Genomic DNA, 18,313 nt, shown 5'->3' with positions numbered 1-18,313 from the left:
ATTCTTCTGTTGGTTGGTCCGATGTATGTGTTGGGACAAGCAGTGCGTGGGATTTCATATACTCCTTAATTTTCTAAGTCAATTTTATCTTTGGGGTTTCTAAGGATGGTGGATATTTTTCTGTTTGTGCAGAATGCTGTTTTGATGTTGTGTTTATGGAGGATCTTACTGATTCTGTCTGTGGTGCCTTTTATGTATGGGAGGAGGGCTTTGCCGTTTTCTTGTTCTTTGTCTTGGATTTTAGTGGGGGTTTCTTTTTGGATTAGGTTTGTAATCTTATTTCTTTGGAATCCATTGGATGTTAGTACATTGGTGAGAGTGTGTAGTTCGGTTTTTAGGTGTTGTTCGTCAGCTAAGCGTTTTGTTCTGGAGATGAGTGTCTTGGCTACAGAGTTGATCTGTGCTGGGTGGTGGTGTGAGAGAGCGTGCAGATAGCGGTTTGTGTGTGTTTTCTTCTGGTAGATGGTGTGTCCTAGGGAGCCATTGGATTTCTTGTAGACTAAGACATCCAGGAAGGGAAGTTGGTTGTTAGCTTCTGTTTCCATGGTGAACTGTATTTTGGGGTGTAGGCTGTTGAGGTGTGTGAGGAAGTTGTCCAGTTTTTCTTTCCCATGTGGCCAGATTATGAAGGTGTCGTCTACGTATCTGAGCCAGAGTTTGGGTTTGTGATCCGATTTTTCTAGAGCTTGGGTTTCAAAGTGTTCCATGTAGAGGTTGTTTGCAATGACAGGTGAGAGGGGTGATCCCATGGGTGCTCCTTCTGTTTGTTTGTATTTTTGTCCATTATAGATGAAGTATGTGTTGGATAGGCAGTGGTTGGTCAGATCTAAGATGTGTTTGGGGGGGGTTATATTTGTTTTTGGCGTTTTTCTATCTCGATGGCTTCTCTGATTATTCTGTTATTAAAAAATTGAATTAGAAAATCAAGGAGTATACGAAATCCCATGCACCACTTGTCTCACCACATACATCGGACAAACCAACAGAAGAATAAGTGCACGCATTGAAGAACATAAGAACTCAGTCAAAAAAGAGGAACCAACATCTTCCCTGGTCCAACACCTAAAAATCACAGGACATGAAATTGACTTTAAAAAGACCAGAACTATCGCCCAAACTGAACATTTTAATAACAGAATAATAAGAGAAGCCATCGAGATAGAAAAACGCCCACACAGCATGAACAAACGAGATGATACCTCCCGCCTACCAACCATTTGGAAACCCGCCCTGATTGACAAACGACTCCCTAACACAAAAAATGATACCAGACCCACACTCACAAAAACCACACAGGATGTCACCACCACACATCCACGCAAAAAGCAAACCCAAAGCCACACCGATGATGAGGCACGACCACAAACCAGAAGCCAGACCACAGCTGCATCATTAGCCACTTTAAACCCCTACAATCCATACATGAAGCAAACTGACACCCACCATGAAGATGAGGCACGACCACGAACCCAAAAATTAGCAATGCAGCTCACAATTTTAAACCCCCCGGCAATTCAGACTAACCTGAGCACAACAAAGCCCCCACCCAAACAGAACACTCCCCCAGCCAATCAGAGCACAGCCAACCCCCCAGCCAATCAGAGCACAGCCAACCCCCCAGCCAATCAGAGCACAGCCAAACTCCTAACCAATCAGAACACACCTCCATCCAATCAGAACACAGCCAAGCTCTCATCCAATCAGTTCATACCCACACTGGCAGTTAAAAGGAGGAAACAGCTACAACCACACATTGCTCCTAGAAGCACGAAGCCGAAAGCACCAGCCTGAAGATGACGAATGAGACTTCGTTGAAACGTCGCCAAGACACTTCCAATTTTACATGGGAGAAAACCCGAATAACCAAAGATCTACATACATATATATATATATATACACACACATACATACATACATACATATATACATACATATATATACATACATACATACATACATACATACATACATAGATACATATATATATATAAAATAGCATGTAAGAGCCATGGTGGTGCAGTGGTAAGAATGCAGTACTGCAGGCTGCCTCTGCTGACTGCCAGCTGCCAGCAGTTTGGCAGTTCAAGTCTCACTGCCTCAAGGTTGACTCAGCCTTCCATCCTTCCAAGGTCGGTAAAAATGAGGACCCAGATTGTTGGGGGCAATATGCTGACTCTGTGAACTGCTTAGAGAGGGCTGTAAAGCACTGTGAAGCGGTATATAAGTCTAAGTGCTATCGCTATATAGGGAGGTGAGAATAATGTACAGTATATTTTCAGAATAGGTTGTTTAAAGGAAACATTGCCAGCTGCTCAGTAGAGGACAGTTATGAAATTACTTCAAAACAGTTTGGATCACACCCTGATATGCCACATATTTCTTAAACCTGACTGTAACAAGTTGCTCTAAAGTTTATGAAAGTTCAGCACAACTGGAAGACACTGGACTGAAGAAATAGCTGAAAGTAGCGTTTATCTCAATATAAAACCAACAGTAACTTTCTGTCTAAGTAAGTTATATTCTTCTTCTGATCGTTATTCTTCAAAGGATAATCACACTATCAAGTCCTGTTGGATACTAACCTATATTTCAATGTATTGCAATCTGAGTATTTGTTATTGTTGTTGTTGTTGTTAATTGCGAAGTCGTGTCCGACCCGTCGCGACCCCATGGACAATGTTCCTCCAGGTCTTCCTGTCCTCTACCATCTTCTGGAGTCCATTTAAATTCACACCTACTGCTTCAGTGACTCCATCCAGCCATCTCATTCTCTGTCGTCCCCTTCTTCTATTGCCCTCAATCTTTCCCAGCATTAGGCTCTTCTCCAGTGATCCTTCCTTCTCATTAGGTGGCCAAAGTACTTGAGTTTCAACTTCAGGATCTGGCCTTCTAAAGAGCAGTCGGGGTTGATCTCTTCTAGGACTGACCGGTTTGAACGCCTTGCAGTCCAAGGGACTCGCAGGAGTCTTCTCCAGCACCATAGTTCAAAGGCCTCAATTCTTTTGCGCTCAGCCTTTCTTATGGTCCAACTTTCACAGCCATACATTGCAACTGGGAAAACCATGGCCTGGACTATACGCATTTTTGTTGGCAGGGTGATGTCTCTGCTTTTTAGAATGCTGTCTAGATTTGCCATAGCTTTCCTCCCCAGGAGCAAGCGTCTTTTAATTTCTTGGCTGCAGTCCCCATCTGAGGTGATCTTGGAGCCCAGAAAAATAAAATCTGTCACTACCTCCATTTCTTCCCCATCTATTTGCCAGGAATTGAGAGGGCCGGATGCCATGATTTTGGTTTTCTTAATGTTGAGTTTCAAGCCAACTTTTGCACTCTCCTTCTTCACCCGCATCAAGAGGCTCTTTAGTTCCTCTTCACTTTCTGCCATTAGAGTGGTATCATCTGCATATCTTAGGTTGTTGATATTTCTCCCGGCAATCTTAATTCCAACTTTTGATTCATCTAGCCCTGCCTTTCTCATGATGTGCTCTGCATATAAGTTAAATAGGCAGGGCGACAGTATACAGCCTTGCCGGACTCCTTTTCCAATTTTGAACCAATCAGTGGTTCCGTGTTCGGTTCTCACTGTTGCTTCTTGACCCGCATATAGGTTTCTCAGGAGACAAATGAGATGGTCTGGTACTCCCATCTCTTTAAGAACTTGCCACAATTTGTTGTGATCCACACAATCAAAGGCTTTTGCATAGTCAATGAAGCAGAAGTAGATGTTTTTCTGGAACTCCCTAGCTTTCTCCATGATCCAGCGTATGTTGGCAATTTGATCTCTAGTTCCTCTGCCTCTTCGAAATCCTGCCTGTACTTCTGGTAGTTCTCGATCCACATACTGCTGGAGTCTAGCTTGTAGGATTTTAAGCATAACTTTACTAGCATGTGAAATGAGTGCAATGGTGCGATAGTTTGAACATTCTTTGGCATTGCCTTTCTTTGGAATTGGAATGTAAACTGACCTTTTCCAATCCTGTGGCCACTGTTGAGTTTTCCAAATTTGCTGGCAAATTGAGTGTAGCACTTTTACTGCATCGTCTTTTAAGATTTTGAATAGCTCAGCTGGAATACTGTCACCTCCACTAGCTTTGTTGTTGCTCAGATTTTCTAAGGCCCATTTCACTTCACATTCTAGGATGTCTGGTTCGAGGTCAGTGACCATCTCATTGTGGTTATCTGGGATGTTAAGCTCATTCTTGTATAGTTCTTCTGTGTAGTTTTGCCATCTCTTCTTAATCTCTTCTGCCTCTGTTAGGTCTCTGCCATTTTGGTCCTTTATCATGCCCATCTTTGCATGAAACGTTCCCTTCATATCTCCAATTTTCTTGAAGAGATCTCTGGTCCTCCCTATTCTGTTGTTTTCTTCTATTTCTTTGCACTGTTCATTTAAGAAGGTATTCTTATCTCTTCTAGCTATTCTCTGGAATTCTGTATTCAATTGGGTGTATCTTTCTCTTTCTCCTTTGCCTTTCGCTTCCCTTCTTTCCTCAGCTATTTGCAAAGCTTCCTCAGACAGCCATTTTGCTTTCTTGCATTTCTTTTTCTTTGGGATGGTTTTAGTTGCTACCTCTTATACAATGTTGCGAACTTCCATCCATAGTTCTTCAGGCACTCTGTCTATCAGATCCAGTTCCTTAAATCTATTTGTCACCTCTACTGTATATTCATCAGGAATATGATTTAGTTCATACCTGAGTGGCCTAGTGCTTTTCCCTACTTTTTTCAATTTAAGCCTAAATTTTGCAACGAGAAGCTCATGATCTGAGCCACAGTCAGCTCCTGGTCTTGTTTTTACTGACTGTATAGAGCTTCTCCATCTTTGGCTGCAGAGCACATAGTCAATCTGATTTCTATGTTGACCGTCTGGTGATGTCCATGTGTAGAGCCGTCTCTTGGGTTGTTGGAAAAGAGTGTTTGTTATGACCATCGTATTCTCTTGACAAAATTCTATTAGCCTGTGCCCTGCTTCATTTTGTACTCCAAGGCCAAACTTGCCTGTTATTCCGGTTATCTTTTGGCTTCCTACCTTAGCATTCCAATCCCCCATGATGATAAGGACATCATTTTTTGGTGTTAATTCTATAAGGTGCTGTAGGGCTTCATAGAACCGGTCAATTTCATCCTCTTCAGCACCAGTGGTTGGGGCATAGATTTGGACTATTGTGATATTGAATGGTTTGCCTTGGATTCGAATTGAGATCATTCTGTCATTTTGGGGATTGTATCCCAGTATTGCTTTTCCTATTCTTTTATTGACTATGAAGGCTACTCCATTTCTTCTGAGGGATTCTTGCCCACAGTAGTATACCTGATGGTCATCTGAGTTAAATTCACCCATTCCTGTCCATTTTAGTTCGCTGATTCCTAAGATGTCGATGTTCAGTCTTGTCATCTCTTTTTTGACTACGTCTAGCTTGCCTTGATTCATGGATCTTACATTCCAGGTTCCTATGGAGAAAAAATCTTTACAGCATTGGACTTTCCTTTCACCACCAGATATATCCACAGCTGAGCGTCCTTTCGGCTTTGGCCCAGTCGCTTCATTCTTTCTGGCGCTACTAGTACTAGCCCTCTGCTCTTCCCCAGTAGCATATTGGACACCTTCCGACCTGAGGGGCTCATCTTCCAGCGTCATATCTTTTTTCCTTTTAGTACTGTCCATGGGGTTTTCATGGCAAAGATACTGGAGTGGTTTGCCATTTCCTTCTCCAGTGGATCACATTTTGTCAGAACTCTCTGCTATAACCTGTCCGTCTTGGGTGGCCCTGCACGGCATAGCTTATAGCTTCATTGAGTTACGCAAGCCCCTTCGCCACGACAAGGCAATAATCCATAAAGGGGATTTGTTATTGTTATTGCAACAAAATACTAAAGTTATTTCAAATAGATGTGTCAATCTAAACAAAGATAAAGATTTATGATGCAAACCAACCATTATGCTGAAACTCTGGATCCCGGAGACTTCCTTGAATGCGGCACAACCGTCTCCAATAGGGTACATCAGAACCCTTAACCAGCTTTGTTTCAAAAACTGTAGGCATCTGCTCTGAGTGCATTAATGTTGCACAGTTTCTTGTACCAGAAATATCTTGATTGGAACACTGATCTGTTCGTAGAGGCAAAGGGTCCAAAGTTTTCAGCCCTGCAGCTGGGGAATTAGTCACAGTTTTTTCTTCACCCTAAAATGTCAAAACAAATATTCCCATTATAAATAATTCTGCTATTTGCTAAGATTCCTAATGTTGTTAACAAAAAAACCCCAAAGGCCATAGTAATAATTGGTATTTTAAAATGTGAAAATAGTTTAAAGTCATTAAATGAAAGCAATCAGCCATGCTTCTGTTTTGTATGTCTTACATTAACTCAAAGAGATGTGCAAAACATTTTGAATTCTAAGTGTTTCAAACTTGAAATACCCCATCCCAAATGTGAAATGTCTGAAGCTAAAATACTCCATTTCAAATTCAAAATGATCTGTTTTGAATTTGAAATATCTATCCCAACTTTAGCAAAAGGTTTTTAAGCTTTGAGACAACATTTTGTGCTCAATATTTTGAGTTTGAAACCTTAAATCATAAAAACAGCATTAGAACACTTCTGGTAAGGTTGAAATAAATTACTTCCAAATTTGAAATAAAGACATTGTGAATCTGGAAAATTGTTAATAACCTTTGTTATTTATTTACTATAAAGTGCCTCACAGCAACTGCTTTCTTATGTAGAGATTTCAAAAATCCTGCAAGTAGTTGTGTGCTATAATTTATATAGTAAATAAATATATATATATTATGAATATGTAGTTATTAGCCCCATGATAGTTTTCTATAGAGATGATGCCATATTGTTAATTGAAAACCTAAATAATTTATACAGTATGTTGCACTGTACAAGTAAGCTTACATTTGAAAAGTAATGTATCAAGATAATTAATTCAGAAAATGGAGTGCAAGATATACCTAAATGATAAAACCATAGCAGTAGATCAGTTTATGCAAGTTGGAAAAATATTTACCAAATTAAAAGAATGGGAAAAGTGATAAATGGAAAGATTTGGAAACATAGTTAAAAAGTGTGTCTATTGCAAAGAATAAATATAACAAGAAACAAAATCATCTGTGCTTTTTATGGTGCTGCCCATTTTGTTATACTGAAGTAACAGTTGGATATGTCTATTGATAGTATTGTTATATATTCCTGTATCAGAGGTACAAAATGTTTGTTTAGGCAGTTTGGTCATAAAGAGAAAGTAAATATCTATCAAACTACACAACCAATATGTGGAAGAAGAATAGATTAACAGACAGGATAAGATTTAGAAGGTCACAGTAGCACAGACTCAGTGACATTGTTAAAATGAAAGGTGAGATATTGAAGAACAAAGGTCAAAATATAAATTAATACAAAAGTCTGAGGGAAGCAAGAATGATCTGCCAAGATTAAAAAAAAATGAGACTTATGATAAAGGGTGTTAGAGTAAATATACACATTATTTCCTAACATTCTCCTGCAAACCACAAATTCTAATCAATTAAGTCAAATTTAAAACAGGAAATAAACTGTTACAGATTTCATTATAGCCATATGTAATTTCTCCAGTGCTACACATAATCCTCGACTTACAACTGGTCATTTAATAATAGTTTGGAGTTATGATGGCCTTGGAAAGAGTGCTGTACAGTCCATAAAGCACTTCCGGCTATTGAAAAATGTTGCACTATTCCTACAGCAGTCACAACTGCACTTTAGGCACTTGGCAACCAGTTCACATTTATGACTGGTTGCAACATCCCAGTCACAAAACTGCAATTTGCTATGTTTTTTGCCAGTTTCAGTGAAAAAAACCTGCCCACTTATGACTGAGTGATTCACTTAATGACTGCCATAAAAACTGTGGTAAAATCAGGTTCAGTCACATGGGTGCTTCAACTTAACAGTCATAAAGACTTACAACCAATTGTGGTCATAAGTTAAAGTCAAAAGCTACCTGTACTAATTTACAGTTTCTTATTTGACAAAATTATAATTTTCTTTGTAATTATATATTTTATAGGAAGCAGAAATGGACATTACAAATATTTCTTACACCAATGTTACCTTACCCTGTTAGTTTTTCCTTTTACTTGTTCTCTTGAAACTTGACTATTTGCCAAAGACTGCTTTTCTGAAGATTCCTTTTCTATTTGCAGTGAGGATGAATGCTTTCCTTTCTGAGGAGATATTAAAACAGCACCGCCTAAAATAAAAATGAACAACTTCTCCTTAATGCTAAATGTATCACAGGATATGGTTACTAATTGTGGCTATATTGTATATTATCTCCAATATCTAAGAGACTATACCACCTGCATATATTGTAGATGTATAGAAATACAAAGGGGAAGCTACTAAATTCATATTATGTTTGTAGACTTCCCAAGGGCAGCTAGGTAGTCACTGCTGAGAATAAGGAAGATGGCCTTGATGATCAACTTCCTTATTTTCTACATTCACATTGGAACAGACTACTGAGCTAGATTGGCTTTAATCAATTCATCGACACAATTATTAAAATTAACATAAAATGAATTCTTAGGATGCATGTTAAATCATATTTTAGGAAGTTAAATGAAAACTATCAGGCTTTTACCTGTAACTGGGGTTTTCAAATCATGATGTGTTCTTTGGATTCCACCAAGTGCTCTAAGTTGTGGAGTTGGAAGCCTACCACATGCTCTTAAAGATTCTGAAGAATCTCCCCTGTCTTCTGAAGAACTTATATTTTCCATGGCAAAATAAGTAAGAAATGTGACAAAATATGATTATCCAATGAACAATTATTTAAAGTCCTAGTCTGCATTAGGGGTTCTAAGTTATGAATTATTTGAGTCACAAACAAGGTATCACAAAAGAGCTTCCAAGTTATTATCTCCAGTCTCTGGGTTCTGTTTCTTTTTTTGAAATTATAATTGTTTTTGAAGATTATTTGGGATTTTGTTATAAAATCTTGAGTAAATTTTTGTAATTTAATCAAAATAATTACAGATCAATTTTCAATCATTGGTCTTATCATTTTCTAAATTGCACTTTCTCCTTTGTTACATTTGAAGAATACAAATTCAATCATTTTACAGTTACTTTACTGTCCCAGAAATGCTTATTAAATATCATTCCAGACATAATTTCAAATAAAAACCTCTCAATAAATATCTATGAAATGATTATGCAGTTTTTCTTCATATGTTTATACAAATGTTATTTTAAAAAAACATTGGATTAAATCACTGAATATCTTTAATTTTGGTAAGTAATTATTTATAGCCTTATTCAAGCCAGAAAACTATGCTTTACCAAGCCTTGCAAAGAATTAGAACTGACATGAGTATGCTGTTTGAATATTTGCTTAAGGTATATTACCTATTAGAATTTGTATACCCAAATTCTAGCTCAAATTATTTGGCATAAAAATCTAATCTTATTTACGTCAATGCATCAGAGCTCCCCATTAATGGTGAAATTAACATTGCCTTAGCTAACAGGGCATAGAAGTAAATACCCCATAACTCCAAACAGGAAAAATAATCTTTCAAATATTTACTTTTGCTGATTGTTTATACTGGCATCCTTGTCATTTTTTTTCACTTTTTTAACTTCATCAATTTCTTGCTTATTTTCTTCTTCTTTGCATTCCCCTAATGTAGGTGACAGAGTTTCCTGTTGCTCATCATCATGCAATTCATCCCAAACTAGACGTCGCTTGACAGGAATAGTAGAAGCATCTGATGCACCTAAATTCTCAATGTTACTTTGCTGCAACGGTGCAGGTTGTACCAATATGTTAGGACCTGAAGAGAGTTTGTTTTCAGGAACCCTAAATAAAGAATAACAATTTATTAAATGTAAGATTTATTTATTTATTTATTTTAAAAATTTATAAGCCGCCCCACTCCCGGAGGACTCTGGGCGGCTAACAATAAAAACACATAAAACATAACAAAACAAACAGTCATCCAGGGGTCAGATTTTATAAACCCCAGGCCTGCCGGAAAAGCCAGGTCTTAAACAGCTTACGGAAAACCAACAGGGTGGGAGCAGTCCTAATCTCCGGGGGGAGCTGGTTCCAAGAGGTGGGCGCCATCACAGAGAAAGCCCTCCTCCGCGGCCCTGCCAAATGGCACTGCTTGGCCAACGGGACCTGAAGGAGGCCCAGCCTGTGGGATCTAACCGGATGAAGGGAACTATGAGGTAGTAGGCGGTCTCGCAAATAGCCTGGCCCTGAGCCATATAGGGCTTTAAAGGTAATAACCAACACCTTGAATTGGACCCGGAGACCAATAGGCAACCAGTGCAGCTCACGGAGGATAGGTGTAATGTGGGTGTATCGAGGAGCACCCACTATCACTCGCGCGGCTGCATTCTGGACCAACTGTAGTCTCCGAATACTTTTCAAGGGTAGCCCCATGTAGAGTGCGTTGCAGTAGTCCAGACGTGAGGTGACAAGGGCATGAGTGACTGTAAGGAGAGCCTCCCGGTCCAGGTAGGGTCGCAACTGGTGCAACAGACGAACTTGTGCAAAGGTCCTCCCAGCCACAGCCGTCAAATGATGTTCCAAATTCAGCTGTGGATCAAGGAGGACACCCAAGTTGCGAACCCGCTCCGAAGGGGGTATATTTTCCCCCGCAAGAGTCAATACTGGACAGTCGACAAGGTCCTTGGGAGGCAACATCCAAAGCCACTCGGTCTTGTCAGGATTGAGCCTGAGTCTGTTAACCCCCATCCAGACCCTCACGGCTTCAAGGCAACGGCCCATCACATCGGCCGCTTCACTGAGAGAGCTCAGGGAGGAGATATATAATTGGGTATCATCAGCATACTGATGAAACCTCACCCCGTGCTGTCTGATGATCTCATCCAGCGGCTTCATATAAATGTTAAATAGGAGGGGGGAGAGGACTGACCCCTGCGGCACACCGCATTCAAGGGGCCTCGGGGTTGACCTCTGCCCTCCCACCAATACCGATTGCGACCGGCCAGAGAGGTAGGAGAACCACCGTAAAACGGTGCCTCCCACTCCCACCCCTTCAAGCCGTCGCAAAAGGATACCATGATCGATGGTATCAAAAGCCGCTGAGAGGTCACATAGCACCAAGACAGAGGAATAACCCCTGTCTCGGGCCCGCCAGAGATCATCCATCAGCGCGACCAAAGCAGTTTCTGTGCTGAAGCCGGGCCTGAAGCCAGACTCAAAAGGATCTAGGTAATTGGCTTCATCCAGAGACCATCAGAGCTGGAGCGCTACCACTCTCTCTACAACCTTCCCCAAAAAGGGGAGATTGGAGACTGGGCGGAAGTTATTTAAATCAGCCGGGTCCAGGGTAGGCTTCTTGAGAAGGGGCCTCACAACCGCTTCCTTCAAGGGTTGCGGGAAAGACCCCTCCCTCAACGAAGCATTGATCAACACCTGGAGCCAGCCTCATGTCACCTCCTTGGCGGCCGAGACCAACCAGGAAGGACACGGGTCCAATAAACAAGTGGAGGCGCTCATCGCTCCCACCGCTCTGTCAACATCCTCGGTGGTCACAGACTCAAATTCACCCCATAAAACTGGGCTAAGACCTGCCCCGGTCATCTCAGAAGGCCCTGCCCAATCGGAGTCTAGGTCTGTCTGAATCCGAGCGATTTTGTCTGATAGGAATTGCACAAATTCCTCCGCTCTACCCTGTAAGGGCTCCCCGGCTTCCTGAACGTTAAGTAGGGAACAGGTCACCCTAAACAGGGCGGCGGGGCGAGATTCTGCAGACGCAATAAGTGCGGAAAAATGAGAACATTTTGCCGCTCGTATCGCCACTAAATAAGTCCTAATATAGGCTCTTAGAAGTGTCCGGTTGGATTCGGAGTTACTAGCCCTCCAGCGTCGCTCTAGACATCTCTTCTGACGCTTCATCTCCCGTAGCTCCTCGGTAAACCAAGGTGCCCTCCGGGATCCACAATCACGGAGAGGTCGCAAAGGCGCGATCCGGTCTAACGCCCCTGATGCCGCCTTATTCCAAGCAGCGACCAAGGACTCAGCCGGTTCGTGGAGGAGGGAATCAGGAAAACCCCCAAGCGCTATTTGGAACCCCTCCGGGTCCATTAAACGCCTTGGACGGAACCACCTAATCGGTTCTGCCTCCCTGCAGTGGTGGAGTAGGACCGAGAAAACTAACCTCAATAGGAAGTGATCCGACCATGACAAGGGAGAAGTAACTATACCCCTTAAATCGAAATCACGTCTCCACTGCCCCAAGAGGAATACCAAGTCAAGCGTGTGTCCTCCCCTATGGGTCGGACCCTGAATTATCTGGGTCAGGTCCATGGTTGTCATGGAAGCCATGAACTCCTGAGCCACACCAGAGGATTCGCCGAGTGACGGCAGATTGAAATCCCCCAGCACCATAAGCCTGGGGAATTCCACCACCAACCCAGCTACCCCCTCCAGCAGCTCAGGCAGGGCTGTTGTCACATAGCTGGGAGGCAGGTATGTCAACAACAAGCCCGACTGAACCCTTGAATCCAACCTCAAGAGAAGGGACTCACACCCAACAACCTCTGGGGCTGGGATCCTGCGAGGTCTCAAGGATTCTCGGATAAGAATCGCCACTCCCCCACCCCTTCCCTGGAGTCGCGGTTGGTGCATTATCTGAAACCCGTCTGGGCACATCTCTGAGAGAGGAACACCTCCCTCTTGGCCCAGCCAGGTCTCAGTAATACATGCCAGGTCGGCTTCCTCATCTAGTATCAAGTCCCGGATGAGGGGGGCTTTATTAATAACCGACCTGGCATTAAGAAGCAGCAACCTGAGGCCAGGGTCCTGAACACCCCCCTCTCCAGGTATTGGAGAAGAGTCCAAGGGGTCGGAACAGGTAATCGCTTTAATGCAGCGAGTCCTTGTTCCCCGAAGATGGCCCACCCCTTGGCTCCCGCCATATCTACCTCTCCCTACGATAACCGGGATGTTCCGGCCCACTTCCACCCCAAAAACTCCCCACCCAGCCCGCAGGTCTCCCTCCCACCATCCCTCCCTCCTAGCAGGCCACATCTCACATTCAAATCGAGCCGGGAAGTACATCCGGCCCCCCCTCCACTTCTATTTACACACTCAGCAGAGGGGGCACCAGTTCTCGTTCCCAGCTCCATCACTCACACCCATACACACCCTAATACAATAAAACGAAGAGAAAATTAAAAAACAATCATATAGTCAACATACACTGGCTAAGAGATTCTGGGAATCGAAGATTTAATAATCATTTATGTATTTTAAGAAATATTTAGGATCTTCCTCAAAGATATGACTAGTGGCAGTTATATCAACTTAAATACATTTATGTTTCAAGTATACTCATCTGCAAATTTAATAATAAAGTAATCCAGGAGGGCCTATGAACTATACAATTAGCTCTCTATGACAGTAGGGGCTTGAGTTGAAAATAAAAAATAGTCTCCATGTCACATGGAACCCAGATTTTCAAAGTAAGTTTGCAATATATGCTAGCAATCTGCTAAATAAAGGAAAAGGAAGAACAATCTGCTTGACAATCTTTATGCGTATCTAAAATCTCTCTGTACACATAGTATACACATAAATGCACACATAAATACAGTGCTTAAGGACCGTCCCTATTTTACAAATTCTTAATCAAATACTTGTGGAAAAATCTGCAAAAGTCAAGATAATATTTAATAACATGTTCATATTGTGGATAAAATGTTTTTGGATGTAGCCTGAATGGATATATTCATGTAGTAAATGATTGATATACCATCACTTTCTTTCAAACTACTTTTTTTTTTTAATTTTCCAGGCTAGCCTGCAGCAAAGGGATTGTCTGAAGGTTTTCTAACTAAATATTAACCAGGCCCAGTTCTGTTTAATTTTTTAGCCCAAAATACCATATTTTTAAAACACGATCTTCTTCTATGTCTAATTTCTTACCCTGCTAAATCAAGCGCTCTGATATTGTTGCTCATGGTTTCTTCCACACTGGATTCAGAGGACAAATCCCAGAGTCTATTGTTATCTGATAGGATTTGATTTAAATGATCTCTGGAAAAGTGGGTTCCTTGTGTCCTCTGCTTATAAGCTTCTGCTTTCTCTCGAAGTTCTTTCACCTGGATATGAAGATTTCACACTTATTGATGTGTTTTCTTTTTTTAACTTGTACTATTTTTGTCAACTTTGATGGCTAATTAACAGCCACCAATAGCACAGAACAGCATGTCACAGACAATGCATAAACATTGCAGCGCAAATATCAAAGGAAAAGATACAGATACATTTTCAATGAATGCTCCTTTTAAGCAAAGCCAAAGATCACTAGTCAGTCAATTACTAGCAAGCATCAAACAATGCACATGCTTAATATAACAATACTTTTTTTATGATTCATAAATTTTATAATTGCTCCAAACATGAAAAACTTAGACATGACCAACCTCCATATACCACATGGTATTTAGAGTGTTTTGAGAACCCTGAGGAATACAAAAATAAACAATATTTACTAATTTTATATTAATATTACAAATTTACTTCAAAAACTAAAATGATTTCTTCCATTCTGCTATAACTATGTTATTATACTGCCTCCTAGAGTTCACACTACAGAAGGGTAATTTAACTTCCTTAAAAATATGACATATTTAATGAACAGATTGAATAAATATTTGACAACTGTAAAATGATACATAGTACATTTTCTGAACTGATAGAATGGCAACAACTGATCTCTATTTTTTACATGTGTATTGTTATTTTTATAGCATCAGTCTTCACCAAATTAAATAAACAGTTACTCCTTTGTTACTGTTCCATAAATCTCATTTTTACTACTGCTTTCCTGGGGAATACTGACTTCAGCCAAGGTAGGAGAAACTGAAGTGTTTGGGGTTTTATTCTGCAGTTCTTTGTGATTTGTGAGGGAATTTGAATTAACTTCAGTGGTGGTTGTTTCACAACAGACCACACCTTTTTATTATTTTATAACCTAACATAACTATTTCATCAAATCATATTCTTTTTCACAATACACAGGAGTACAAATAAAGCACTTCCTTTTTAATGATTAAATAAGCCCCATCCTTTGCAAGATTCAGACAGCTGTTTCAGAAGCTGCTGATGGTGGTTCCCTTTACTCCTCAAAATGTGATGACATTTCTCATTTTTAAAAAAATTCCAAAGAGTACAGTACTGTAACAGAAACAGAAACCAACAGATATCCCAAGAGCATCAAAAACAGGATAGCAGCAGTGTTAAGATTAGTTGTATAGCATTAAAGTATTTAATTTCCAATATAGGAAATATCAATTTCCTGTATGATTTTATGGCTTTTACATTAAATGTCATTATATTATTAATTAAATAAGATTAATTATTATTTATGTTGGGAGAGGGAATTATCTTTCATTTATTGAAAAGGTTAGAAAGTCTTGAATACTGGGAATGAGCAAAAATGCACATTGCTATAGAACCTGCTAGAAAGCTTGAATTCTGATTCTGCCCTTTTTGGAGTATAGCTTTTACATGCGATCTTTAGAAATGGTTCATCTGAAATTATTAACTCTAGGATGACAGGTTAGAAAAGATCAGCATTACATAAGATCTTTCTCTATGTTTAAATATTTATTATCTTGTCTTCTTTTTAGATGGATGATCCTAAACTCAGAATCATCATCTTTTCAGTAAATACAAACCCCAGCAACACCAGTTGATGAGAAAAAATTCAGAGAACTTGCAAAAAACAGTAGTTTTGTTCAGTTTGTTCTAAAAGCTAATTATTTTCTCTATCCAATAACAAAAGCAGAATGCCAAAGTTTGGGCACATAAATAAAGATCAAAGAGATGTAACACATGAAACTAATCTCTATTTTAGTCTTCTTGATTACAGAAATTCAGTTCCAACTAATTCAGGAAACCCTCTGTAACTTTTAATGGAGAAATATTTGAAAACAAAACTGCCTATTCAGTCACTGAGTCCAATCTTGTTCTCTATGCAGATATATAAAAAGTAAAATAAAGCCAACAAAATGACAAAAGCACATTTACCAATCAAAATTGAGTGAAAAGAGCTGCCTTGCAATATTAGACCTCAAATCAAATCAAATCAAATGTTTATTATTACAGCCATGAGCCAATACAAAATTAAACGTTCAAATAAAACAAAACTAAACGGAACAGAACACATAAGGCATAGCAATATATTACAATTAATAATGTAATCAATGGGTGACCAAAGTCTGTCTAATTTTACTGACAGTATAATAAAACCTAGCTACCTCCAGAGAAACTGAATCATACTGACCAGACAATAAAAATACATTGAGTATGGTCTAATGATGAATAAAAACATGTAATAAAATTAATTATAAAAGATTATTAAAAAATCTAAAAGTATTTATGTTTCTGGCAAATCTCCAATGCTGCTGCGCAGAATCTAGCTACCTGCGCCATGATCACTGCCTGCTCATCCTTAAGCAGCCACTGGAGATAAATACTTTCCGAACAACCAGGATACCTATCAATTATGAGGAGGATATGGGTTTTTTTTAATAGCTCTATAGAAGGAACATCGAAGGAGTATGTGTCCAATGGTCTCCATCTCTCCTGAGCCACAGGAGCAGAGTCGTTCAGTCAGTAGTGTTTTTTTATACTTGCCATACAAGATAGCCAATGGAAATGCATGGCACTGTGCGAGCGAAAATGCTTTCCGGTGGTTTACTAAGTCCAACTGGCTAAGATAACTGGCAGGTATAACAACGTATCTAATGGAGTCTGGAGCCAGAAACAGCGGGGCCATACCTAAGTCCACTTGCCTCTCGATGTCCTCTATCCTTTGTCACAAGGTTTGTTTTGCTTGATCATAGTCCAATTTGAGTATTGAGGCTGAAGAGAAGCCTAGTTTGGCAAGGTTGGACTCAACTGCCTTGATCCACGAAGAGAAGAATTTGTCTTGAAGGATTAACCCTAACCCTAACCCTCAAATGAGGGAGATGTAATTATTTGAAAAAGTGGGTGCATAGAGAAAGCCATTTCTGAGAAACAAGAGCAGAGATCCAAAACAGCTGCTGGTTAAATGTTGTATTTAAGTTCTATCATGTTCAGTAAAAATGTTCTATTTTTCATTTTTCTGCTGTACAATACTATTTATAAAATATACAATAGCATATATTAAAAGGACAACTTTCAAAAGATAAAGCAATATCAAAACTTTCAAATGAATTTCTTGGAAATAAATCATATACTCACTTGATATGGTATATTTTTTCTGACATGGATCCAGGCTCCTTGTTTATAGATGTATTGACTAGGAGACAAGAATTTCGATCTATATTCTGTGTTCATTTTCCTAGAAAAACACAGTTCCAAGTAAGAAGGTGTAAATATTATTTTGTAATTGTGTAGGAAAATAAGAATGCTAAATAGCAAAGTAATACATAGAATAAAATAGAAATTCAGACAAACAACATTTGTGTAGGAAGAGTGTGTCTTTGACAGAAATTAATTTTTCAAGACAGATACAATATACAGATCTTAAGAATATCAGGTTTTTAGGCCAGCACCAAAACCACTACATCAACAGAGTTTCTATTTTAGAAATCAATGAACAGAATAAACTTTGCTAAGAGAGATAAACTAAGAGATGAATCAGGAAATCTCCAAATCCTCTGTGAGTTCATATGGGGACAGTAAGCAATCCCTATTTCTTAAACACAAGGAAGGAGGGAAGCATTTCAACTGACCGAATAATCAGGAGATACAAAACACTTTCTCTACTCATTTTCAAAGTTGACTCTATTTAAACAAATATAGATATAATGGAGGAATTTATATACTGTTGTTCAAATCTGGTCTAATATGTTATATGTGTAGTGAAAAGAGAATTCAAGGCATTTAATATTCTGATATACTTTATACTTACTTAAAACATCTGTGTGAACACAGCGACTTCTGTTTTTGCTTTTTTTCTTTCTGCTTTATTTCTAATTCATTCTGATTTGATGAATTTTCTGTTGTCTTTGTAGTGTTTTTATTTTTTTCGTTCTAACAAAAAATAACAAAAATACTTTGTCGATCATATAAATTATAATTTATTAAAATATATAACTATATTTTATTAAAAATTTAACTTTTAAGTGTAATGATTAATCTTAATGTTATGTGATATAAATATTATTGTAGAATGTTTCCAACAGAACACTTATTGATTACAGTTCTTGGTATGATATTCGTGAACTTCAAAAACTCAATAATTGTCAGAAATAATTTGAATATACTATGTTGCTGGGAAAAATATGTATT

General features: G+C 39.3%; 1 protein-coding gene across 3 annotated transcripts in view; it reads right to left on the bottom strand.

Moving 5' to 3' along the window:
- MDM1 (Mdm1 nuclear protein) overlaps nt 1-18,313 on the bottom strand; it is a 40,428-nt gene that overhangs the window by 7,938 nt on the left and 14,177 nt on the right. For 2 of the 3 annotated variants that reach the window (XM_039342690.1, XM_039342689.1), the window contains exons 6-13: nt 17,934-18,055; nt 17,261-17,360; nt 14,452-14,490; nt 13,952-14,127; nt 9,575-9,847; nt 8,627-8,751; nt 8,100-8,233; nt 5,933-6,179 (exon numbers count right to left, since the gene is read on the bottom strand). In XM_039342690.1, coding sequence (XP_039198624.1) covers nt 5,933-6,179; nt 8,100-8,233; nt 8,627-8,751; nt 9,575-9,847; nt 13,952-14,127; nt 14,452-14,490; nt 17,261-17,360; nt 17,934-18,055 — 1,216 coding nt within the window. The remainder of the gene's footprint in view (nt 1-5,932; nt 6,180-8,099; nt 8,234-8,626; nt 8,752-9,574; nt 9,848-13,951; nt 14,128-14,451; nt 14,491-17,260; nt 17,361-17,933; nt 18,056-18,313) is intronic. The other variant, XM_039342691.1, reaches the window with a different exon arrangement.

Source organism: Crotalus tigris, unplaced genomic scaffold (genome assembly GCF_016545835.1).
Source record: "Crotalus tigris isolate CLP2741 ecotype Arizona unplaced genomic scaffold, ASM1654583v1 scf7180000017801.1383879, whole genome shotgun sequence".
Taxonomy (NCBI): Eukaryota; Metazoa; Chordata; class Lepidosauria; order Squamata; family Viperidae; genus Crotalus; species Crotalus tigris.
Note: the sequence above shows the minus strand (reverse complement) of the source record. Positions and strands in the feature narration are given on the sequence as shown.